We start from the raw sequence: 22463 nt of genomic DNA on the forward strand, positions 1-22463 counted from the left end.
AGACACCAAAGTGTTTGTGTTAATAGAAGTGAGCAGCTCAGATGGAAATGGTTCTTTTGATTGACCTCTACCCACTTAGAGCATGTGAAACTACCTTGGGGACCTTAAGCATGGGCTGTCGGAACATATGGCTATCAACCACCAGTCCACTGGGGTTCTGGTCTCTGCCTTTTGGAGATATTTTCATACATTATCCAGTCATTTTCCCACATTTTACATTGAAATTGTTTATTAAAATGTGCATTCACACTGTGGTCAAAGCACACATGCTGCAACATGTGATTTAATGTAAAGCCCTGAAGAATTACATTTACATAGCCACAGTAATCTATTTCAAAACCATATTTCCCTAAATAAACATATAATTTTCTATCTTTTTAATAAATATATACCTTTTACCTTTGATGTAGTAAATAGCATTCACAAATAATATTCTCCTAGAACCACTGTTTTTCCACCTCAGACACTATTAATAGATATGTTAATTTACTAATAACACACCTATTAGAACCACAATTCAGTGACCATTTTAACCCCAATGATATCATCATTGTATGAAACACTGTGATCCATTATGGTCTCATTAATATTTAATTTTCCAGAGGAATCATTAGTTCATTAGTACCAACAAGCCAATTTTTGCTCAAGCTGAAAAAGCTTATGAATAAATCATGCCATGTTTAGATAGGAAAAACAGGTCAATGGCTACAGAACTCACATTTCCAACACCAGAACCTTCCCTACAGTGTAGCTTTGGGGAAACATGCTTCATTGACAGCATACTTTTTATAAAAAGATCCTCTCAGTAAGCACTGCATCAAAACAATCAGTCCATTGAACGGTATGATAAGACACTGAATTTTCCATACTCTGGATGTTCTATCTAAGAAGACCCTATCTATTGCTTTAGTCATTTATCTGAAATTTTATATTAAAATTGCATTAAAAATAGAAAGTCACATTTTTTAAAAATGGATTATTCTAAATCAATAGTGTGTATACTCTCACAAGTCATACTTGTTCCTTCAAACATGTTGTATTACTGTGGGTAACTCCTGCCCTAGACAACCGCTGCAAAATGAGACATTTTTGTGTTACATGCTAATATAGTTGAAGACTTTCTCTGACCAAAGTTCGGGCACAGCATACTGAACCATGTTGTATGAGCTATGTCTCTGCAGTAGAAATGTGACAGAAGAGATACGTTCCATTTAATATAGATGAAGAAAGCTTTTGATAGTTTTCTTGGTTATTTTGGACGGGGAATGTTTTAGATATTCTTGAAATAAAAGGTAAAAAAAAGTCTAAGTAGCAATTATAAATTAAGACCAATAGCAACCTTTATTTACATAGTCTAAAAAACAGATGCAAGCAATTACTACATTAGACATTCAGATTCTGAACATCACTATTAACACGTTTGTAGCAGGCCTAGCTACTGTTGCATTCTTCACGGAGCTGAGATCACTAATTTCCAACACTTTTCTTTTTCCAGCGAAGCCACCTCAGAGCTCTCACCAGTGCTACTTGTCCCATGAGGAATGTGATTGTAAAGTTACGTTTATACCAATCTCTTGGATTCCAAAGCCAGGAAAACAACCAGCACACAGAACAAGAACAGGAAAAAGGTACACAATTATATTAAAATACCCTTTGGCATTTACAAATGACAATTCAGTGTTGACCTACACCTTCCATTCTTTGCGGTTACACTTCTATCTAAATAACTTAAAAAAAATATCTCTGTATGAACAGATTGCACATGGAAGATACGGCTACAGCTATTCAAACTTTATCTGTAAAAAAAAAGTTAGGAGATGAATAATTTTACGACTAATTGCATTTGAAATCATATAAGATAAAGTAAGTAGAACCAAATTTCATGTTTTAGCAGGTCATCAAGCTATCTGTAAGAACTTACGTACTGCCAGTGCTGTACTGCAGGTAAGATTTGTGCACACATGAAGATGCATGTATTGAAAAGGATATAACTGCTTATCTCTGAAGGGAGAAAAAAATCATACTCCAAAGCCTAGTTATATAACCCAATACAAGAAACATTTTGTTTCTAAAGCAGTATCTTAACTACGATGCCTTTAGTATTGCCAAAGTTAGTCATCTTGCATGCATGACTTGTAGAATCAATTCAAAATATACCCATTTTTAATCTCTGGGAATTTGCTTCAAATTCGTGCCCCTATTACGAACTAATTTAATCATTTCCTTCAGGTTTCCATCAAGGATCCCTCCCCTGCTTTGTAAAATTCTGCACAAGGAACTATTGAATATGTTTATGGTAGAAGTAACAGGGAATATTACATTACACCTGGAATTTAGGTCTTCTTTCAGATCTCTGTTAGAAACCTAGTATGTACAGATTAACTTAAACCTGAGATATTAACCTCTCAGTAAGGATGGCAGCCAAAATCACACTGACAAGAAGCACTGAGCTACCCCCTAAAATGTCATGTTAAATCAAAATATCACACTAACACTGCAACTGTTTCTTTTCCCCTGTCATGTCTCATTTCCTATGCCCTTCTTGATTTTTTTTAAACTAGACTATTTCCAGTCTCAGAACCCTGAACTATATTCATAGTGTCTATGCACAGTCATTGTCTCAATTCTACCTAAAGTTTAGAAGTTTAAATATTTCAGCAGCCAGTTTTCAGGCCAGCTGGCATCTCTGCAAAAGAGCTATGCTAAGTGCATTAAAAACTCTTTATGAATGTGACCCCTTGAAGATCAGAATGCTTCTAAGCTCCACTGCTTTCACGGCTGTGCATTTCCACTTTGAAACTACAGCACAGCTGCCCAGCTGATTTTAGAACAAAGCAAAACCAAGGAATATTTAGAAGAAGAGCCTGAATGATATTACCTAGAAGATGGGACACTAGCCTGAGCTGACTACAACAATGGCCTCTGATGGTCAATTCTAAGATAAACTATTTGCTTGATCAATCATTAGTTAATATACCATAGGCAATTTGAACAGCAATCCTTTTATCAAAAATGATATATTTTTTTAACCTTTCCGTATTTTCATGCTGTTCAGTTGTGTTTTTTTTTTTGCCTCCCTCCGAAGATGTGTCTGCTTCTTGCAGTAAAACTGCAAATTGTTCTTACAGTATAACATTATATTATATGCACAATATGTACAACTCTAAATCACATTTTATTGTAGGTCAATTACAGTTGCAGTAGAATTCTCCCTTATGTTACATGATCAGGAACCCAAGAACACTTGGGACCTTGGAGCCCAATCATCTTTCAACCCAATAAAAAAATAAAAATAAGTTCTGATTTCACGCACAGTGGGCAGCGCAACTGTAACTGGATTAAGTACTGTCCTCTTTCTGCTTCCTTGTATCTAGCTCTTCACCAAGCGTGCACAGCTACTTGCAGGGTGGTAATGTGAATTTGCAAGTCATTTCTCAGTTGTTTCAGATCCCCAATCCAGTTTATCAAGTTGTTGTACAAACAGTGACACATAAAAAGCAGCAGATTTGAGGAGACTGGGTGGCTGTGGGCTTACCCAACTGTAGCCAAAGTTCTATTCAGGATGAGTGCAGGGGATCATTTTACTAAGGCTTCACCACACAAAAAACTCCCAAACACAAAGCCAGTCAATTTCACTTTGAACATATACTTGCAAAATAATAAAAACAAATAAGAATACTAATTATTACTCTTACTAAATGATTTTCCCTTGAGACAAGTGATATTTACTAGATCAGTAAATCCTTACTTAATTTAGGAGTTAACTAGAGTATGTTATACAGAAATTTCAATTGTTTTACTCATACATTTATCAGTTTCAGTTGGCAGCACAAAAATATCCATCCCATAAGGCGAAAAACTTGAGGGCCTGATATTGTCTCTCTGCAGTTTCAGGAAGGAATGACACCAGATTCCATTCTCCACAAAATCAACAATGAACAGTGGAAGAACTCAAATGATAATGCAAATTTCTGTCAAATGCTAATAATAGCATTAAAAAAATTATAAATGAGAGTTTTATAACTTTTTAAGTCTGATCCTATGCTTTTTGGCTAGACTACAACCTGCTCGAGCAGAAGGTGTCCCTCCCCATGGCAGGGGGGTTGGAACTAGATGATTTTAAGGTCCCTTCCAACCCAAACCATTCTATGATTTTGTGATCTTACAGTCAACATAAATACCATCTACATACCTGTTATAATGCATATGCTTTCTAAAATTTTTACTTAGAAAGTCCTTGTAAAAGTCAGCCATTTCTTCTGCATTCAGTGTTGCTTTTTGACCTGAAAATAAGTTTTGGCATAAGAATGTGAAGATGATCTTCATATTAAAATACTGGGTTCAGATTCAGGAGAGCTAGGTCTGACTCCTTGCTTTTACAGGGTTCTTGTGTAACCTTGAATATGTTATTACGCTTTTGTCTTTTAACCTTTTAAAATTTTTCAAGGGAACACAGCAGATTAAAAGCCACTGATCATTTTGAAACTGACACGGTAACTCTTAAGCCCTTGTAACTTGTGAAAGTGATGATGTTTAACAGGTCTTACATTACTAGGGAACTTATCAAAAAAAGATAATTGACCTAGGAATATCTATCCTTTGATTAACATTAATTTCTCATAGGTCCAAAGTCTAAACAGCACCAGTAAGAGCACTTAGTAACTTATGTTTCCATGTCTAAAGTAAGTCTGTAAGTACAGAAAAAACACTACTTGTGACTGTCAAGATATTTTCAAAGGTACAATTTTTTTCTGTTACCGTTGGTAAATTTAAAGTAACTTATACCAAAAAGCATGTGTTCTGAGATGTCACATTTATTAACGATACGGTAGACAATTCTTTTGTGAAGTACGAGAGTATGCGTCTGACTTTGAACATGCCATTCACATAGAGTAGAAAATAAGAGGAGATGTATTCTCTCCACAGTACATGAAATGCACGTCCGTAGCTATTCCACAGAATAGCATCCGCAGAAACAGTAAATATTCTTAATTCTAATTCCTGTGCAAACTTTCTGGCACACTTTCAGTGTCTGGTGGTCAGCTTTGAATGTCCCAGGGAACGTGGATGTGATGAGAGAAAAAACTGTAAGATTCAACTTTTGGTACTGTTCCAAAACACATTTTAAAGCACCTGAGACTGACTATTGAAATGTGTATTATTGATCAATATCATCATGATCAGTATCATTTGTCAATATTTAAAGATATACAGTGGATTTACATACTATGGGATAAATTCATCATAATAGTATTTGAAGGCTGCCTACTTAACAGCTATAGTTAATTTGTTTCTTCGTAATGGTAGCAGCAAACTGAAGATTCTCTTATATAATTTTTTTCGAACTACACATGTATATAGATTTTACTTTTATTTATATATATGCACATGCACGCAGTTGTGTTGTAGAACACAAAGAGCTATCCAACACGTGCAGCCAATAATTTTATTATAAGGGATGTACAAGCTTTTTTTTTTTTTAATCCTAGAAATTGAAGAAAAAGAACAAAACAGCAATATAAAATAAGCTTTTTTCTTAACAACAGGAGTTAATTTGTTTTTCAACCACACGCTGATCACTGGGATGAACAGAAGAGAAACATAATGGTCTGCAGTGTATAGAACATCACAGCAGATGCTTTACTGAAGTCAAATAAATCATTATTCTATAAACAAAGTGTTCAAACTAATACTACAATGGCCAGCTCACTGTATAACGAAAGCATCTTGTTTCCTATTTCACATCAGGAATTAGTGAGGCAAGTATTTTACAGCAACTGTGATCAGGCAAAGAAGGTCAGAGAACAGCTGTTGTTTTCTTAGTAGCTGTCTTACTCTCCACTCAAGGAAAAATACTGTATTAATTGAATACACAATGGACCTGAATGAAGAGTATGAATTTATCTGCCAAACCGTAACATGCACTTGAGACAAATACTCTGTATGTTTAGCTCAGCTTGCTCACATTAAGGAGATGTGAAAGATGAAAACCCATTCCTCCTGATACTGAAAAATTATTAAAATTATTTGATTAAGATTTTAGCATGTTCCCTTATGCTGGGCACGCAAGAATTAGAAGATTAACAGTGCAAGAGAAGATCTCACCCCCCCAAATGCATGCTCCCAAAAAGCACTTCCAAATCCTGCTCTGAAGAATTACTTGTGGCAGAACACAAAGAGCATAAACAAACAATACTGAGAGTTAAACAAAATTCAAAACACATCCTGAACTGTACACGGCAATCCCACTAACCTGTTTCATCTCTCACTGCCAGACCTTTGGCTTTCAGTCTTGAATAAATAAATTCTTCTTTTTCCTAAAACACGTTTTTCCACATTAGAATTTGAGGTACTCATACCTTAAAGTTAACCATTGTTTTTAAATCACATAACAACTTAGTGCCCAATACCGTCTGATATTCACTTAGATCCTGCTAGCTGCATTCATCAACTGATTCGTGCAAACACTGCTGAAACACATGCAACTTATTTTTGGAATAAAGGTATAACTGAGCTTTGGTATTGTTTAGCTAGATCTAAACCTTAAGTTTACAAAAGATGTACAACCCAGCTAGTCTCCACAGTTTAACCGAGAATTTCTGCATACAGAAAAAACACGCAGACTTAGAAATTGAAGTTACTTACATGAAAATAGAGTAATTCTCCTTACATATTTTTTTCAAGATTAATAAGCAGTTCTATGGAATTAAAATTAAAAAAAAAAATCATTTCCCCTCCCCAAGATCTTCACAAGTTTTGGGAGGATATGATGATCGAAGACCATCAGAAATAACAGTGAATTCTGAACCATTATTCTTCTTCCAACAAAATTCAGTGTCTCCTAACCAATAGTGCAATCAGAAAAAAGGCAGACCACAACTAAACATGTTCCTGCTTTCAGCTTAGCCAGGCAACAGGGCATGGCCTTTTATTTACCCTTAGTGATTACATCTAATTTCTCTCCCGTAACAGAGCAAGAAAATCTGCAGCGTCATTTTCAACAGCAGCTCCAGTCACACACAGGCTGTGCATGCAAGCTGGCTACAGCCTGATGCTTTCAGTGCACGGTACGAAAAAACAGAGGGCAAATGTCACTAGATAGCAATTGAATACACGGGATCTGTAGTTTTGTAAGAGACTTGGAGGTTAATATTGCAAACAGTGACAAAACATCATCTCCAGGTAGATACTGCACATCTTAAAAAAAATATGTAGGAAGAGTAAAAGCTAATAAATGATTGTAGGCAGAACTGAATACTAGAAATCGCGGGTTTTTGGTGACTATATGAGATAGCCAGGCAGCGCAGGAGGCACAGCTGAAGGTTACCTCCTGCCCAGCCACCCAAACCCTCTTAAAACCGAGGATCACCGCCCAAACTCGCAGCCTGCCAGCGCCGCCCAGCGGCCCCGCTCACCTGCTGGAAGGCGGCGTTCTGCTGCGCCCAGAAGCGCTGGTTCCAGGCCTGGGCGTCCTGCCGGGCCTCCCGCAGGCGCCGCTCCAGGGCGGACTCGTCCCGCGGCACATGGAAGATGACGGGCCGCAGGTTGGACAGCCGGTCGGGGGGCCCGATCCAGTCGTGGCGGGAGTGCGGCGGCGGGCGGAAACCCGGGCCCTTGAAAACACGGACGGGGCTCGTTATTAGGAGCACTTCAGCAGCGTTTTTGTGGACATCACAACTCGAAGCAACCTCTAAAACCCTATACAGCCTTGCAATAATCTCCACACAGCCTCAAAACGTGTAATTGTAACACGCTCAGAAGTTACACGCCTTTGTTTACCTCGACTGAAATTCGCGATATATTTAAATTTTGCCTTTACGTAGAAATCTATCCCATAGAGGACACCTTCAACTCTTTCCCCAACAGCCATAAATCACGATTTTAAGGACTTCCCCGCGTTTGTTTTTTTGTACCACAGATGCTCCAGGACGCTCGCTGGCAGGACCCGGTCTGTGTGCCAGCCCCCCCAGTGCCTGCCCGCAGCTTTTTAGGCTCTGCTCCGGGGCAGGGGGCTCCCCCCCTCCAGCTGGGGAATCATTTTGCCCCCTTTGCCCTTCACCCCTCACCCCCCTCAGCGTTCAACAAGCACCTCCCGGACACCCGGGGGGCACCGCGGGCTCTCATCCCGCCTCCCCCCAGCCCCACCGCGGTCTCCCCCCGGCCCTTCCCTTCCCCTCCTTCCCCTCACAGCCTCCCCGGGCGGCTGCGGGCTGGGGATTTACCGCTCCGCCGCCCGAGGAGGAGGAGGAGCAGCGGTGGCAGCAGCTCCCCCCCGCCGCCCTCAGCGCCCGCCCGGCCCTGGCGGCCGCCATCTCGCGCAGGGGCAGGGCTGGAGGCGGTGCTGCGGGAAGGGGCCGTGGCCTTCAGCCCTCCTCCTCCTCCTCCTCCTCCCTCGCTGCCGCCGCCGTGGCGCAGCGCCGCGCCGGGCCGCGGGTGCCTCAGCCGGGGCGGGTGAGGAGGTGGAGGGTTGGGCCGGGAGGGGAGCGCTGCGCTGCGGAGCTCGGTTGCCCCCCTCCCCCGGCACCTCCCGGAGCGGGCGGGGAAGGGAGGGAGGAGCGGGGCAGGAGCACGGAGGGCCGCGGTGAGGCCTCGGCAGCGGGCCGGGAGGAGCGGGGGAGGCTCGGTAGGGGGGTGAAGCCCCGCTGGCCGCAGGGGTTTTAAGGCGGCCGCAGCGCCCAGGTGCTGGGTGGGGGCTGATCGCCGGTCTCCTGTCCTTGCAGTTCGTCTGACGGCGGCCGGGAGAGGAGAATGGACATGGGGAACCAACACCCATCCATCAAACGGTTGCACGAAATCCAGAAGGAGGTGAAGGAGATCGAACAGCAGGTGGTTGTCTTCAGCGGTTTGTCCACCGACCGGGATTACAAGAAGCTGGAGCGGTCGCTCACCAAGCAGCTTTTTGAAATCGATTCCGTAGACACCGAGGGGAAAGGGGACATCCAGCAAGCCAGGAAGCGAGCTGCTCAGGAGACCGAGAGGCTGCTGAAGGAGCTGGAGCAAAACGCCAACCATCCGCGCAGACTGGAGATTGAGGCGATATTCAAGGAGGCGCAGGCACTTGTGGAGCGCGAGATTACGCCTTTCTACAAAGGGGGCAACTGCATCAACGATGAGTTTGAAGAAGGCATTCAGGACATCATTCTGAGGCTTACCCAGGTGAAAACCGGAGGGAAAGTTTCCTTACGCAAAGCGAGATATCGCACGCTGACCAAAGTATGTGCTGTTCAGGAGATTATAGAAAGCTGCGTGAAGCAGCAACTCTCCCTGCCACTCTCTAATGATGCGCATCCTTCTGTCTCCAAAATTAACTCTGTAATGTGTGAGGTGAACAAAGCGAGAGGAACTCTTATTGCGCTTCTAATGGGAGTGAGTAGTAATGATACCTGCAGGCATTTATCCTGTGTGCTTACAGGCCTTATTGCTGATTTGGATGCTTTAGATGTCTGTGGTCGCACGGAAATAAGAAATTACAGAAAGGAAGTAGTGGAAGAGATCAATAAATTGCAAAAATACCTGGACTTGGAAGAAGAAGCAAATTCTACGCATGCTTATGATTTGGCACAAAATCAATCCATTCTAAAAATCGAAGAGATCCGCAAGAAAATGAAGGAAGTTAATTCTTTACTTTTAAAAACAGAGAATGCTTCTGATTTGTATTTGGGATCCAAAGCAGAACTGCAGGGATTAATTGCCCAGTTAGATGAAGTGAGTCCAGGAAAAAACCCTTGTATTAGAGAAGCCAGGAGAAGAGCAGTCATAGAAGTGCAAGCTCTCATAACGTACATTGACTTAAAGGAAGCACTCGGAAAAAGGCAAATGTATCCAGAGCAAACTGCTGCAGAACCTCAGTCTCACAGAGCGGTTTGGACTGTTCTTGGAAGCTTGTCTCAAATTCAGCAGGAGGTGATTTCATTTGATGGAAACAGAACAGATAAAAATTACATGAGACTGGAAGAACTCCTTACAAAACAACTTCTTGCACTTGATGCTGTTGATCCGCAAGGTGATGAGCGGTGTAAGGCTGCCAGGAAGCAAGCAGTAAAGCTGGCACAGAATATTCTTTACTACCTGGACATGAAAACAGATGAGTGGGAATATTGAAACAGCCATGGTCTAACATAAGATAACATTTTTTTTTCCTTTGGCACTTTATCTAGACTGAAAGTTTCAGTGGCAGCACATAATAAAAGCTGTGTGTTGTATGCTTGCTTAAATCACGGAGGTTGCATAAAATGTTGACTTGGCTATATGTGTGCTCTCCCACACAGTCACCCATTTGCCATGGCAACTGTCAGTACACCAGCAATTCTGGTCACTGCTATAAGCAAAGAAATGTTCTCTGAAGGAGCAGCTTAATAGTTGATCACATGGCTTTTTTTTTTCCTGTTTTCATTTTGATAACCTTGTGCAATGTTCAGAAAATGCAGATTTGTCAAAGATGCAGAAAACTCCTTATGGTGCAGTACTGGCAGAACTATTTACAAAAGATGGGACACCAAAATTAGTGTTAAAGCATGAAGCTCTCTCCAGCAACTTCATAGCAGTCTGGATGTACTCTTAATGTGCTGTTATGATGGAAAGTATTAAATGCCAAAGAACCTGCTGGCTTTTGGTTTGTACTTGATGTATTCCATCCATCACACCTTTCTGGTTGTTTAGATCTCTTTAGATTTCTTACGTAACAGAACTATAATGACAACTTCAAATTAGCATTTACATAGGCATAGCCACTTAGGCCTATTTTTTTGTAAGACCTGAGACCTATGATTTACAAAAACGTGTATTCTGCTGGTGGAACCTTTTTCATATTTTTGCTTTAAACTACTGAGACTTGAGAGGAAAGTCTATGGATATGTACTGACCAGATAAATTGGATTTTGAGGATTTCACAGTGCCATCCATAAGTACCTGAAAACTGCACTGAACTTGACTTAGTGGCTACTTCTGTGTCTTTTTAAATTCTGCTGTTTTATCTGTTTTTGACTTGTCTTTTCACATTTGATGAGAACAGAATTCACTTTGAAATGAATGAACATTTTGGAATTATTTTTATAAAATTAGGTAGCTAGCTCTAAAGGTGTCCCTAATGATGTAAATGTGTGCTATATATTTCATACTGCTCAGGTGTGGCTTCAGGCATGTCTTAGAAAAAACTCATGGCATATGTCTCTCCTTACAATTCACTGCTTTATTGATTTAGTAACTTCATAAATAAGCTTGATTGTACTATTTTATGTACCTACCTTTATTTGTGGCTGCTAGCACCAATCACATTTCTACTATAGCGTGTTTTTTGGCATTTTTTTTGAGCATGGCATTAAATTGAATTGATATATAGAGATATATTTAATTATGAAAACTTTGCACTTAGCTCTTTCATGTTGAATTAATGAATTGTTGTTCTGTAAGTGACAATTTGCACCACTTTAAGGAGTAAAAACCATTTTGGATGTTAAACTATAAAAAAAAAATAATATATATTTTTAACTGATTAAAAAGACAATACTATCTGTGAGAGACAAGTGCCTTTATGACACCACTAACTTGCACCACCATATGTAGATACAGAAGCTGCTTACTGGCGGCTTGATGCATTTGTAATCTTTACAAACTGGATTTATTGTATACATAGTTCTACTATATCTGAAATTAATGTAGTACAATATGTGAGAATAGTTCTATAGAGTCCTGAGAATAAGTATCAGATATGGGAAAAATAGATTCTCTTTAAAAATGACTTTATTTATTTAAAAATAAATACGGAGACTGGAGACTTCTGTGCCTATTACTAAAAGAAGAGAATATGCGTACTCTGTAATGTGCTTTCAGTTGTTGATGAAAGGCTGTGTAACTTCAGAGAGTGAATGTATTTTGTTTCTGATTGTACACGTGATTTATTTGCAATTTACTTGCCAAAAACAATCTATTTTTTCAATTAAGTACAGTACCTAAGGCACAGTTTGACAATGCCAGAACGTTTGCTGGAGGATTCTCCCCGCTTCTTCGGAGATATTAACCTGTTGAATTTATCTGTCCTTACCTCAAAAAAACATTTCCCCTAGGTAAAATTCCAATCTGTATTTATATAGTACATGGCTAACCCAGAGAATTAGTATTTTAAACCCAAATTATTTTACTCATTTCAAGATTTCTACATGTTTGAGCTGCGACTTCTAAATTATACTTAAGGCTTTAGGAAATATAAGAATTTGAAAGTGCGATGATGTTACTCATTTTTCTTTTGTACTGCTGTCAGGTCTGCAGTGGTTACCTGTAGGTTGTTTGACAATTCAGTGTCTGTTCTTTGGAGGTTACATGTAGCTTTATAAATGTTTGAAGTTCTTATGTAAAAGTGAGTAAGTATAGTTTTCAGATGTGTTCTCTTAAATTTGCTTGTCTTTAAGCTTTTCTGAATAGAAAGTTAAGCCTGCATCTCTGAAAAGGCAAATGTTTAAGGTTAGCTTAATTTTGATTAACTGAGTAGAATTCAGTAGCAAGATATCGTGTGAAATAAGTTTTTTTTTTTTTTTTCCATCATTCTGTAATCTAATCAATTGACTACTTAAATTTTATGGTAAAATGCTCATTTGGAATGGGATTAATTCACAGTTTTTGCATGAATGAAAACTAAATGTGCTTAAAAAAAAAAAAAAAGGCAGACATTTCTCAAAATCTTGCTTTTGTGCCGAAGAATGTAGTTACACTGTTTTTTATATCCAAAGATTGAGGAACACACGACTTTTCCTTTCAGTGTGGTAGGCTAAAATAATCAGCAAAATGTAAATGGACCAAATTGCAAAAGCTTGCGTTTTAGTACTGTACTGAAATATAATAACTTTTCTGTGTGCTGTGTAATCTATCTTAGAGCAAAATAAACAAGTGGATATTTTGGGGAGGTAATCATACATCATGATTTCTATTTGTTAATTGTATTTCTTTTTGAGATTTTTTTTTGTTGTTGCTATTTCAATGTTTGTTGTTTATCTCTCAAAGGAGTTTTTCTGTGTTACCAGTTTGGAGACTTTCATGACGTATGGTTCCTACTTTTTCAACTTAATAGAAATTATTGTACATGCTCCTATGGTGTATATGTCTTGAGTTATTGCTGTGTAGGATATGGCATTTGTATATACAAATTCAAGATTAAATATTGCAGTGTTGTATTCCTTATTATTAATAAAAATGTTACTACCTTTTACTAGATATTGATTTGAATGTTATGCCCTGCTGCCTTTATTTATTTCTGAATGTGAGTTATCAGAATGTAAATGATTTTTGTCTTAGAAAAAGTATTTTAATTAAATATATAAACATAAAACTCTCTTTTTTCCTCCTTTAAGAGTTTGCTTTTTCATTGCTGTATTTAGGAAAATAAAGTTATTTGTGTGGAAACTACTCCTACCTCTACTTCCTAAATCTGGTGTCTTCTGGTTTTCCCCGCATTCAGCCCTGTATTACAATAATTACACCAGTTGGTGCTTGCTTTCTTCCTTCAGTGATAGCCTTGCACACTTCTGGGCTTTAGAAGTTAAACTAATCTTATTCTGAGCTGTATAGATGAGGCATGTTCACATGATTGTCCTGATGGCTCAGTATGTTTTCTTAGGATGCAGTAAGCCAAGTTATCAGCTCACTGCTGCTGGAAATCAGTACTTCTATTTCTGCTCAGAAAGCTGCTGCCTGTGTGCTGTTCCTGCTGCTTGGCCAACTCCTATGGTCTGATTTAATGCAATAAAACAGGAGAAAAAAAATGCAAAAACGGGGAAGGGAAAATACAGCTTTTATGTCTTTCGTGAATCAAATTGGCTTGTAGAAAAGCCTGAATGTGGGCCAGAGCTACTGTAAATTGAATGGGTGGTTCATGCGGTTACAGGTTAGGGAACAAATGCTAAGTGTTTGAATAGCAGTAAGCCATTAGATCAACCTGCATAGATCAATCTCTGCAGGGGAAAGAAGGAGAGAAGGTGGCACTGTCAACTCCTACAGATCAGTAAGAATGTGCTGCCTTAGTAATGGAATATGGTGAAGGCAATACAAATGAATCATATATGGAACACAAATCAGTTGCTTTCAAGTGCTCTTTCATGTTGCACGGTAACGGTTTGTGCAATAAAAGCCATAAGTGGTCATGCAGAAGTACTATATGCAGTAAGTTCTTATCCAGAAAACATCAGATATGAATAAGGTTTATAAAGATAGAATGTGCCTGTATGTAACAATCCAATCTATCTTCTTTCTCTCCCTTTTAATAATATACCTTATTTAAGAGAAATACATTCTTCAAAGACTAGTAAAGCATTTGGGCAATGGCCCTAGGTGTTGCTCGGCTGACCTGTTTGTCTCCATCAGCTTTTTACTTGTGAAAGGAGAAAATTTGCCTTGCTGAGAATTCTTTGTTTTAGACATGCAGATTTAGGTACCCGAAATGGTTTAGCTGGAAAAACGGTGGCATCTCTCTATTTTATTTCCATATAGGCGTATCCTCTCCTTTGGAAAATTCTCAGCTGAGAACTTAAAGAAGTACTTTGGTAGTGAACTCACAAATAGAAAGCCTGGGGGTTTAAGCTGGTTGCCAGCAGGAGACATTTAAGCATCAGGATTTGGGAAAACTTTTCCTGCTAGAGGAACCTGCTAGCAGAGACACATTCAAATGTTTGGAGTTTATGTTTTGAGTGAGTTCTGTGTCTGTCCTCCTGTTTCTTATGGACTTTCATTATAAAGGTGGATTCTCCCCAGGACAATAGTCCCAAGGAACTGTCAGGCTTTTGCTTTAGATCAATGTGAGCCACAGCAGGACATGTGCTACATGTTGGGTGGTGTGGATGTCATCCTCTTTTGCTACATGAAACGATAATAAACGTAATGCTTTCAGCTATATTAGTAGGCATGCACGCGTAAGTTGAAAGCTAGTCATTAGCTGGAGAAGCTGAGGAAGATGAACTCTTTTGTCAAAGGCTTTGAACAATGCTTATCCTTTCTCTCTGCCAGCATTTGGTTCTGGGGACTGCCAAATATGGATGAATATGAGTTGTCAGCCTCAATATAAGGAGGATTCTTTCTAAGTCTGCAAACTCTTCCTACAGGACGTAAATCATAGCAGGGTTTCCCATTAGAAATGGAGAAGTGCAGTGTGCTTCTTAATTGGATCATTTCACCTCAATTAGTTTTGCCAGACAAACTTCTGTGCCAGAGTTCCTTGTGAAACCTGTATTTCAGGAAGGTAATCAAAAGCATCTCACGAGGGAGAGAAGCACAGCGATGCAGTTCAATGTCCTTAATAAGGTCCTGTCTTGTTTAGTTCCCAAGTTGTATCAGCTCCTGAACAGATACTCAAAAACAAGTCTGAGATCATGACTGCCAAGGTGTTTTTAAGACAAGTTTAAAAAGGGCACAGAGAGAGAAGAAAGTCTGGAGGAAAACAAAATGTTAGTAAAGTTGTCAGGCAGTTGTTTGCTCAATGCCTTTTAGTTTTATGGTGCCAGAAAAGAAAGCAAAACAAAGCTCCTCTCTGCTCCCATGCACATTGCAGTTATATGGAGTCTACACCCCACGGTTCAATGCTGTTTTCCACCATCACCCTAAGTGCTTCTCCAGGGCACAGTCCAACCTCTGGTTGATGGGGGTTAGCCCCAGTGCACCCTTGGGCAAGATGATGCCACCCATCTCTAGGGATGCCGTAATTACTGTCATTTACTGTGAAATTTTGGGTAATGGCAACCCTTAGCCTGCGCTTGGAATGTCAGTGTGGCTTGCAGAAGACCATGTATGAGATGAAGACTGTATCCTGTAATAAACTGATAATTGGAAGGGATAGTAAAAAGACTGGTAGCAAGCCCGAGTAAGGTATCATTAGGGTAATTGTTTATGCTGATTTTATTTTTTATTATTTAAGGAAAATCCTTCATAAAATTGTTTTATTCAAATCAATCTGTTGTCATTTATCAATTATCTGCAGACTATTTCTTACCTTCTGGGTGCCTCGTGTTAATACCACTTGAAAAGCAGATATGAAGTGCTCAGCCTTTTATTGATATTAATGAGTGGCCTCTGGTCACTTTCAGAAACCTACTAAAAGCCAGATTTTCCAGAATATTTGGCATCCAAGAGTTCCCACCGTGACAAGTAAGGCTGTGTTTTGAAAGGGAGTCCGCCAGCAGGCCCAGGCACCCTGTCATTTCTTGTCAGACAGCCATGGGATGGGCCTTCCAGCTAATAAAGCCTCATCTGAAAATGGCTTTGCCTCATTGCTCTAGTGAAAGGTTGTTCCAAAGCATCATTGCTGCGAGGATTAAGTAACCTTCTAATTTCCAGAGCAAACACGCTCATGAGAAGCTTTTCTTTTCCTGTACTGTGTCGTCTGGAATGTATTTATAGGCCACAGATGAATTTCCTCTCAGCTCCTGTTTTACTTGGCTAAGGAGCAGATACACCCAGAGAAGCCAAGGTCTTTTGCAAATCTTTACTCTGTTGATTCAAAGCAAATCCTTAACAGTATTTTCCAATTTTTCAAGAGATTTTCCAGTTCTAAATGGCAAAATCTCCAACACAAAGTCAGTCAGTATCTTTCAACAGGTACATTGATTAATGCATTGTTTCAAAGGAAGTCTGAAAAAGTGAATATCACATCCATAGCAGCACAACTGTGGGAAAAAAAAAAAAAAAGTTATTTTAGTACTTTCTTCATACAATTGTTTTCATGCTCAGCCTGCTTTGCCATTCAGGTGTTCTAGCAGTCAGCAATTCAGAGTGACCTGCAGAAAAGGAGCAGAAATACTTTGAACCTCTGCTGAGCTTTTTTTTGCATTAGGCGTAGCAATGCTATTGTTTGAAGAAACCATATGCAAGTGTACTGAGGGATTTTTAGATCAGAAGCTATCACTGGTCATTTCACTTGACTGGAAGCATGAGTTAATTTAAGCAAGTCCAACAGTATCAAAACTATATTAAAAGCTTCCCCAGGGATGATCTGCCCTGACTCAAGACAAAGACTTTTGAAATCATCTATTAAAACTTGAAACTGCTTATGAGGTGTGACTTTATTGTAGAGGAACTGTTTACACTGACATAATATATACATGTGTTTTCAAATCCGAACACATTAGGAGTACTAATCAGTGAGAAAAACTATCTAATAACCTACAAAGTGTCTTACCAACCATACATATACAAGGGAACATTCATATGGTGTGTGCGCTGTGGTTTCCAACCTTTCTCAAATTATAAACTCAAAAAATAAATGTGGCAGATTGCAATCTACTGACAACAGCTCCCTTTCAGGAGCTTCTAAAAGCATGCCAGGGATCCTTAGGAGTCTGCAGGATACAGGCTCTCTGAAAGGTTTAAATAAGTTTAGAGCAATGAGGGCAAGTAATGTTAAAAAATAAATAAATAAATAAAAAATAATAATATCAAAATGCAGTAGAGCTTTGGGAATGCTCAGAACAACCTCATTCTGATTCAGTTTTTTTGAAAATTTCTCAGCATCCCTGTTTTCAGATGTTTATTTCTCTGTGCTACTGACATATTTTGTCTCTGTCTTGTCATAGCCCTTCAGTTCAGTTCTGTGTCAAAAATCTTTCCTTTTATTTATTTATTTATTTTTATGTTTATTCTAGTTCATTTTGTTCTTCCCAAGCTCAACTTCCTTCCCAAGTTACTAATTCTTTTACAGAAAGTGTTTTCAACACTTCACTGATGGCTGAATTGTATCTCTGTCCCGGTGGAAACTGTACAGCTTAGGTTCAGGATGGATTTGTTACTTGAGGTTTCTGGCAAAGATTAAGTCTACTCACTTAATCAGGCCTGGAGACCCTGAAAAAAGACATGCACTCTGCATGAGCTCCCATGTCGTGGATTGCTGGGATGAAGTCTCTGGTAATTGTGGAGAAACTCCAAGATATAAGATACCTAGGAGGATTTTTTGAGCTTCATATCTGATACAGAGAAAGAGACATTAAGAAGTTGTAACAACAGATGGGAAAATATGAGAGGGTAGAAGAGTAACCATCAACATGACAAAAATACAGATATCGCTGATATAGTCAGCTGATGGAAGGAGTCAGGGGGGCAAGACAGGGAATGGGATGAAGTGCTGGGAGCCAGCATGACAGCAGGGGAGGCAGGGCATGGCAGGTCTGGTAACGATACCCAGCCTCAGCCAAGAGTCCAGATTGCCAGTCCGGTCTGTTGATAAGGCAGGTCTGAGGTTAAGCTGGGAATTCAGACAGTGGGCTGGGGTCAGGGCCTGGATCCAGACAATCACAGATGATAATAATCAAAGACAACAATGGCTTAGACAGGTTTTGCTAATTAGTTAGGGCGTCATTAAAAAGTTGGTGATAGGAGTTAATCAGTCAACACAAGGATAAAGCATGGAAAATCTGTTTTTGATCTCATCTTATACAGCTGCATTCATACAAATTCAGAGAAATATTCAGCAAAAGCAGCTGAACTGAAGATGTCAGGGACCTGAGCATGGAAAAGCTCTGGACATAGAGTGACTATGCAGTTTCCAATGCTGTGTATGTTTCTGGTAATAAGATAAAGTGACAGTCACACGACAATTATATTCACCTGTTCATGATGCAATTGCATTCCCGCTAGCTGACTATGGGATGATGCTATATGGATGATGTTATATGACTGGAGCCTAGCAGATGTAATATTTGTACATAATGCAGGGGTCAAAGTGATCTTGGCTCACAGAAGCTGCACAGAACTTCATGCGGAAATTTGTGTGGTCACCACAGCTTCACTTTCAATTTTGGCACTACCTCACTGAGAGCTTTCTGGGGTATTTCTAGATAGCTATCCATATGGTATGGCCAAAAAGAAGAAAAAGTTGCTCCTACAGCTTGAGTTTGGAGAGTGATTAAGTAATTAGTTATGAAGTAATAAAATAGAGATAAGTAATCCCTTACCATTTATACAAAATGGCTGTTCTCCCACCTCCCCCTTGGGCATTTGCTTTTATAGATTGAGCATCCAAACACCTTTAATCCCGCATCACAGAATAACATCACATGTTATTTAAATTTCTGTTGCCTGTGGCTCTCCCATAGATGCTCACTATGGGCCTATTCCTTTGAGTACTGTTCCCAAACATGGACACGGGAGCACAGCTGGGGAGTCATTACCAATTAGTAGCATGGCGTAATTACCTTTCATGCTTCAGCTATTACGTTCCTGTAAATACAGCCAAGAATACCTTTCTTGCAAGAGCATCACTGAGTTGACTCATGTTCGGTGTACGATCCTGCATGGGCCCAGACCTGTCTCATCTCACACACCGAGACCCATGCCGCTGGCTTCTGCCCCCAGCCTGCCTGCAGTGAGGTTGAGAGCACAGCTTTGCTGTGTGGGGTAGAGCCCCCACATGCCAGGCACGGCTGGTTGCCCCCACCTGCAATTTTTTTGCCCCTGCCAGCCACCAGCAAGCCCACCTGGAAGACTGGTGCTCCTGTCACAGCCCGGAGCTGTGCCACTGCCCCGTCATGTGAGTGGAGGCTCCTGAATGTCCAGGCAACCTGGTGTGGCATGAGTTTATGTGGGTGCTTGAAGAGTCTGTAAGCCCCAGATCCTTCCTAATTCCCTGTCTGATCCTGTGATCTTCTGAAAGTTCAATATGCAGAGAAGACTTGGATGGAAACTTGTTTTCCTCCCAGAATTATCAGGCTTGGCAACTGGAGAAAAGGTAGAGGCATGTTTCAGCTACTTCATCTGAAACCTTCACAAAAAAAGTCTTGCATTTATAGAGAGTTCCCAAGCATTTTCTGAAGTTGAAGCACTGCTCAGAGAGCTCTAACAGGGCACTTACAAAGATCTCCATATTCAGTGGAAACCTATGAAAATCTTGGTTCTTTTCATGTTGCTGAGCCTCCTCCTGATTCCCACACCCATCCTTAGTTTTACATGCTCAGCTGCTGAAAGTAGGAGTGCCTTCTGTTTTATGGCATGCTAGTCTTTTCATGTAATAAAGAACACTCTGGGGTTTTATAGGCTTGTGTGTCTCATTGACAATGAATACGTTTTCTTCCATGGTATGGATTAAGGTAGATGCTGCATTGCATCACCTAAATTAGCGATTGCCAGGCTTCACCTTAAAGGTGAAGCTTCCTTTGTGTACTCTACATTTCTGATCTCTGTTCTAGCTAGAAGGGAATAATATTCCAAAGTGAGATACTTGTGGGTGGTCATCATTACTACAGGGGCAGGAAAACCTTCTTATGACAGCTGGCCCTTGAATTGCCAGCTTCTGGGTCAGTTATGGTATTTTTGTCTCTATTGGTTCAATAGCCAGCACAGTGAAGTATTTGACTGGTGACACGAGGGACTGGGTAGTTGGCCATGAGTGACTCGAGTACCTGTCTTGGTCTGAATCCACGGGCTGAACTGGAGTGTCCACACCAACTTCAGCGACCCACCTCAGCTCCAACCCTGGATGTGCCTGGATGGAGGCACTGGGAAGCTAAGCCACCACAGCCAAGAGCAGAGCAACCCTTCCTAAAAAAAGAAAAAAAAATAAAAAAAAAGGTAATAAAAAGTAGTTCTCACATCACTGACTCTTTTAATATGATTTTTAAATGCCAATACTGAGATGTTTGCCTTGCTCTCTCCATGCTCTCTCCTTAACTATTTTTTAATGAGACACAAACATCTGCAGTACAGTCCCTACTTGTGATTGAGCCACTCTCCAGGGAAAAAGCCCTTCTCTAGCTGGTCCAGGCCTTCCATGGGTATGCAAGACCCCCAGCCCACCTGAAGAAACCAGCTTGCAAATGAGTGCAAGGCAACTGCAGCCTTCTGTGCAGCTCACATTGAGCTACCCTGTTCCTCTTGCCAAGAGCTTAACACCTTGTTTCCTTTCAACAGGCACTTCCAGCCGAGTATTAGGTGCTGGGTGTGTTGAGATTGCCTTGTCTGTGGAGAATTGTCCTTTCCTTCAAGGCACCAGATTGCTCTCTGCTGCTGGTTGCCTCATCTCTCCTCCACATGGGTGGAAAAACCACCTCTGGCAACACCTAGCAGTGCCTTGTGCCACTCCCTGATTTTCTGTCTGATTTGGTACTCGCTGCGGCTCTGTATCACCGGGATGTTTCTGCTCTGAAGCACGAACCCACGTGCTCCCCGAGCTGCAGTGTTTTTGCAGTTGGGCGGGAGCAGGTTTCGTTTGGGAAGGCAGGGGGAGGGATGGTACCGGGTTTCTATTTCCGTACACCACTCCAGAGCCTCAAGCTCCCACTCTGCCGTGCACGGCTGCTGCCTTGCAAACACTGAGAAATTCCATTTCTTCCCTCTTGTACTCAATGGTTTCACCTGACTTTCTCCTGCACTTGGGCGCCAGTCTCATACCTGGCCCCCTAAATCCTAAGAGGGTCTAGAAAGAAACTGGGCACCGGCTAATCTGCTGTTTTCTATATATATAACTGGAGTGCATGACACACTTCCCAAAATAAGCTGCAGTACTCAGCAATTGCTGCATTGTCATGGGGGGCAGAACAGGAAACAGCTCCTCAGCTTTCGGGAGAGCTTTTATAGCTAACCTGACTTGTCACTTTTCGGACTGAAAGCAGCAGGGTTTTTCCTTCTTCATTGGCTTCCCCTTTTCACAACACAAAGTGGTGTAACAAATGAAACAGATGTAGTTTAATGGCATTTTAGCAGTGTCGCTTTTAGTCATGGAAGTCAGAGGGATAATTGCCTGCGGACCTGCAGGGAGCTCATTCAGCTCAATAATTTAATTAGAGAATTCAGCTCTGACTTTCATCGCATGACACTTTTGTCAGTTCTTCAAAGCTATCAGGGATGCCACCTTGCAAAATCTGCAGCTCCTTGTCACCTTCAGTGGCACGGCCTGGCTGGTGTTAAATTCCCGAAGATGTGAGCCTGTGAGGTGTCTGATGTACTCTTCAGAGAGGACGCTGCAGCTAGGCTCACTCAGTGCCCAGTGAAGAAAGGAGTGCGATTTTGCACAACTGAAACCATAAACTGGAAGTAGAGGAACGCGTCCACATGGTTTGGACTGGGTAGATTTCTTAAATACAACTCGTCAACATAAATGCTGGCACATTTTTATTAGTCCTTAATGAACATAAATGGTAGGAAAAACCCGAGGAAGCTCCGTGAGCAAGAGGAGGGGTAAGTTAACAGTGTTCCTTTCAAAAAATATCATGAGACTAATGCTTAGGCAGGCATTTTTTTTTTTTTTCTTATAGTTGTTGCTGGCAGCAGAAATGAGAAGTCTGTGACTTCAGCCAACAAAGCCGTTTGTATGTGGCAGCCTATGCACATGGGACAGGAAGTCTCAGCTAAAAATTTCATCCAGCCTTTCTGTTTGATGTGCACTTGTGAAGTCCGGTGTGCTGACGTGGGGGTTTCATCCTCCTGCTCCTGCCGGGTTAGCACATGGAGAAGGGCAACGCTTCCAAGAACTGCTTTCCACCTTGTTTTGACAGTGGGTTAAG

At 40.7% G+C, this 22463-nt stretch overlaps 2 protein-coding genes across 3 annotated transcripts; one reads left to right on the forward strand and one right to left on the reverse strand.

The window, feature by feature from the left end:
• Positions 1 to 1322: 1322 nt before the first annotated feature.
• COA8 (cytochrome c oxidase assembly factor 8) lies at positions 1323 to 8374 on the reverse strand. Its single transcript, XM_082760860.1, has 5 exons — positions 8223 to 8374; positions 7416 to 7613; positions 6254 to 6317; positions 4193 to 4283; positions 1323 to 1573 (listed from the first exon to the last, which is right to left on the reverse strand). The coding sequence occupies exons 1-5, from the start codon at positions 8310 to 8312 to the stop codon at positions 1468 to 1470; spliced, it is 549 nt and encodes a 182-aa protein (XP_082616986.1). The 5' UTR covers positions 8313 to 8374; the 3' UTR covers positions 1323 to 1467.
• Positions 8304 to 13389, forward strand: BAG5 (BAG cochaperone 5). 2 transcript variants are annotated; one of them, XM_082760856.1, is made up of 2 exons: positions 8304 to 8451; positions 8721 to 13389. In XM_082760856.1, exon 2 carries the CDS (start codon positions 8749 to 8751, stop codon positions 10099 to 10101), a length of 1353 nt encoding a protein of 450 aa, XP_082616982.1. In that variant the 5' UTR covers positions 8304 to 8451; positions 8721 to 8748; the 3' UTR covers positions 10102 to 13389. The 2 variants fall into 2 exon arrangements, with proteins under 2 accessions (XP_082616982.1, XP_082616981.1); XM_082760855.1 differs by lacking the exon at positions 8304 to 8451 and adding an exon at positions 8518 to 8623.
• Positions 13390 to 22463: the final 9074 nt, after the last annotated feature.

This window comes from Aythya marila (assembly GCF_965140915.1).
Source record: "Aythya marila genome assembly, chromosome: 5".
In the NCBI taxonomy this organism is placed as follows: domain Eukaryota; kingdom Metazoa; phylum Chordata; class Aves; order Anseriformes; family Anatidae; genus Aythya; species Aythya marila.